General features: G+C 34.7%; 1 protein-coding gene across 1 annotated transcript in view; it reads left to right on the top strand.

Moving 5' to 3' along the window:
- The window catches only part of TRIADDRAFT_51365 (uncharacterized protein), a gene marked incomplete at both ends in the record, with an annotated part of 6,527 nt that continues 5,787 nt past the window's right edge, over positions 1-740 (top strand). Inside the window, 2 exons of the mRNA XM_002108416.1 lie at positions 1-110; positions 401-579. Coding sequence (XP_002108452.1) covers positions 1-110; positions 401-579 — 289 coding nt within the window. The remainder of the gene's footprint in view (positions 111-400; positions 580-740) is intronic.

The raw sequence follows: 740 nt of genomic DNA, 5'->3' as shown, positions 1-740 counted from the left end.
ATGGTTCATCTCAAGGAGATTCATCTTTCGGTAATCGCTTCCTCATCCGACGTCGTCTTTATCTTAAATCGCCTATTTACTTTGCTAACAAGTTCTATCAAACGCTTTATGTAAGTATTATACTGCAAATAATATAGTTGTTCATAAGAGTTTAGGGTACTAATGCGTCTGTAATGTTCTCGTATTTGAAATTGGATTAGATCTGTTCCAGTGGTTATGTCACATTCCATTTTTCGCATTGCTACTATTATCCATCATCATTCCGTTATTACAACATTCCACTGGTGGCACCATTCTTCAGCGGAAACGATATGAGACATTACTATAATACAAAATCCCGTGTTTATTACCATGAATATAGTAATTTTGATAGCTCTACGTCGTCTCAATCGATCCTTAGTCGAGCTACAACCGATGTTGATCAATTCCAATCACAACTCAAGCTTCATAGTAATTGGACAAGCTCACAATTGAAAGCCAAATTCGGCCTTTATCATCATACTGTTAATAATTTTAATGCCAAACATGTTGTTGTCATTACTTGGACCGATATGGTACCTTATCCTGCCAGCTATTACGGTAGATTCGGCTTCGTAAGTATCAATTTTATCGTACTTGTAATGATAGTAATTTTATGTTATGTATAATTTAGTGCATAGTACAGATAATGACAGTTTGAATAGTCATTATTATACTGAACAAAACATCTCTTATGAACTTCTATCATTAGACCAACACCT

This window comes from Trichoplax adhaerens, genomic scaffold, assembly GCF_000150275.1.
Source record: "Trichoplax adhaerens TRIADscaffold_1 genomic scaffold, whole genome shotgun sequence".
Taxonomy (NCBI): Eukaryota; Metazoa; Placozoa; class Uniplacotomia; order Trichoplacea; family Trichoplacidae; genus Trichoplax; species Trichoplax adhaerens.
This window is presented reverse-complemented; position numbering and strand designations above follow the sequence as displayed.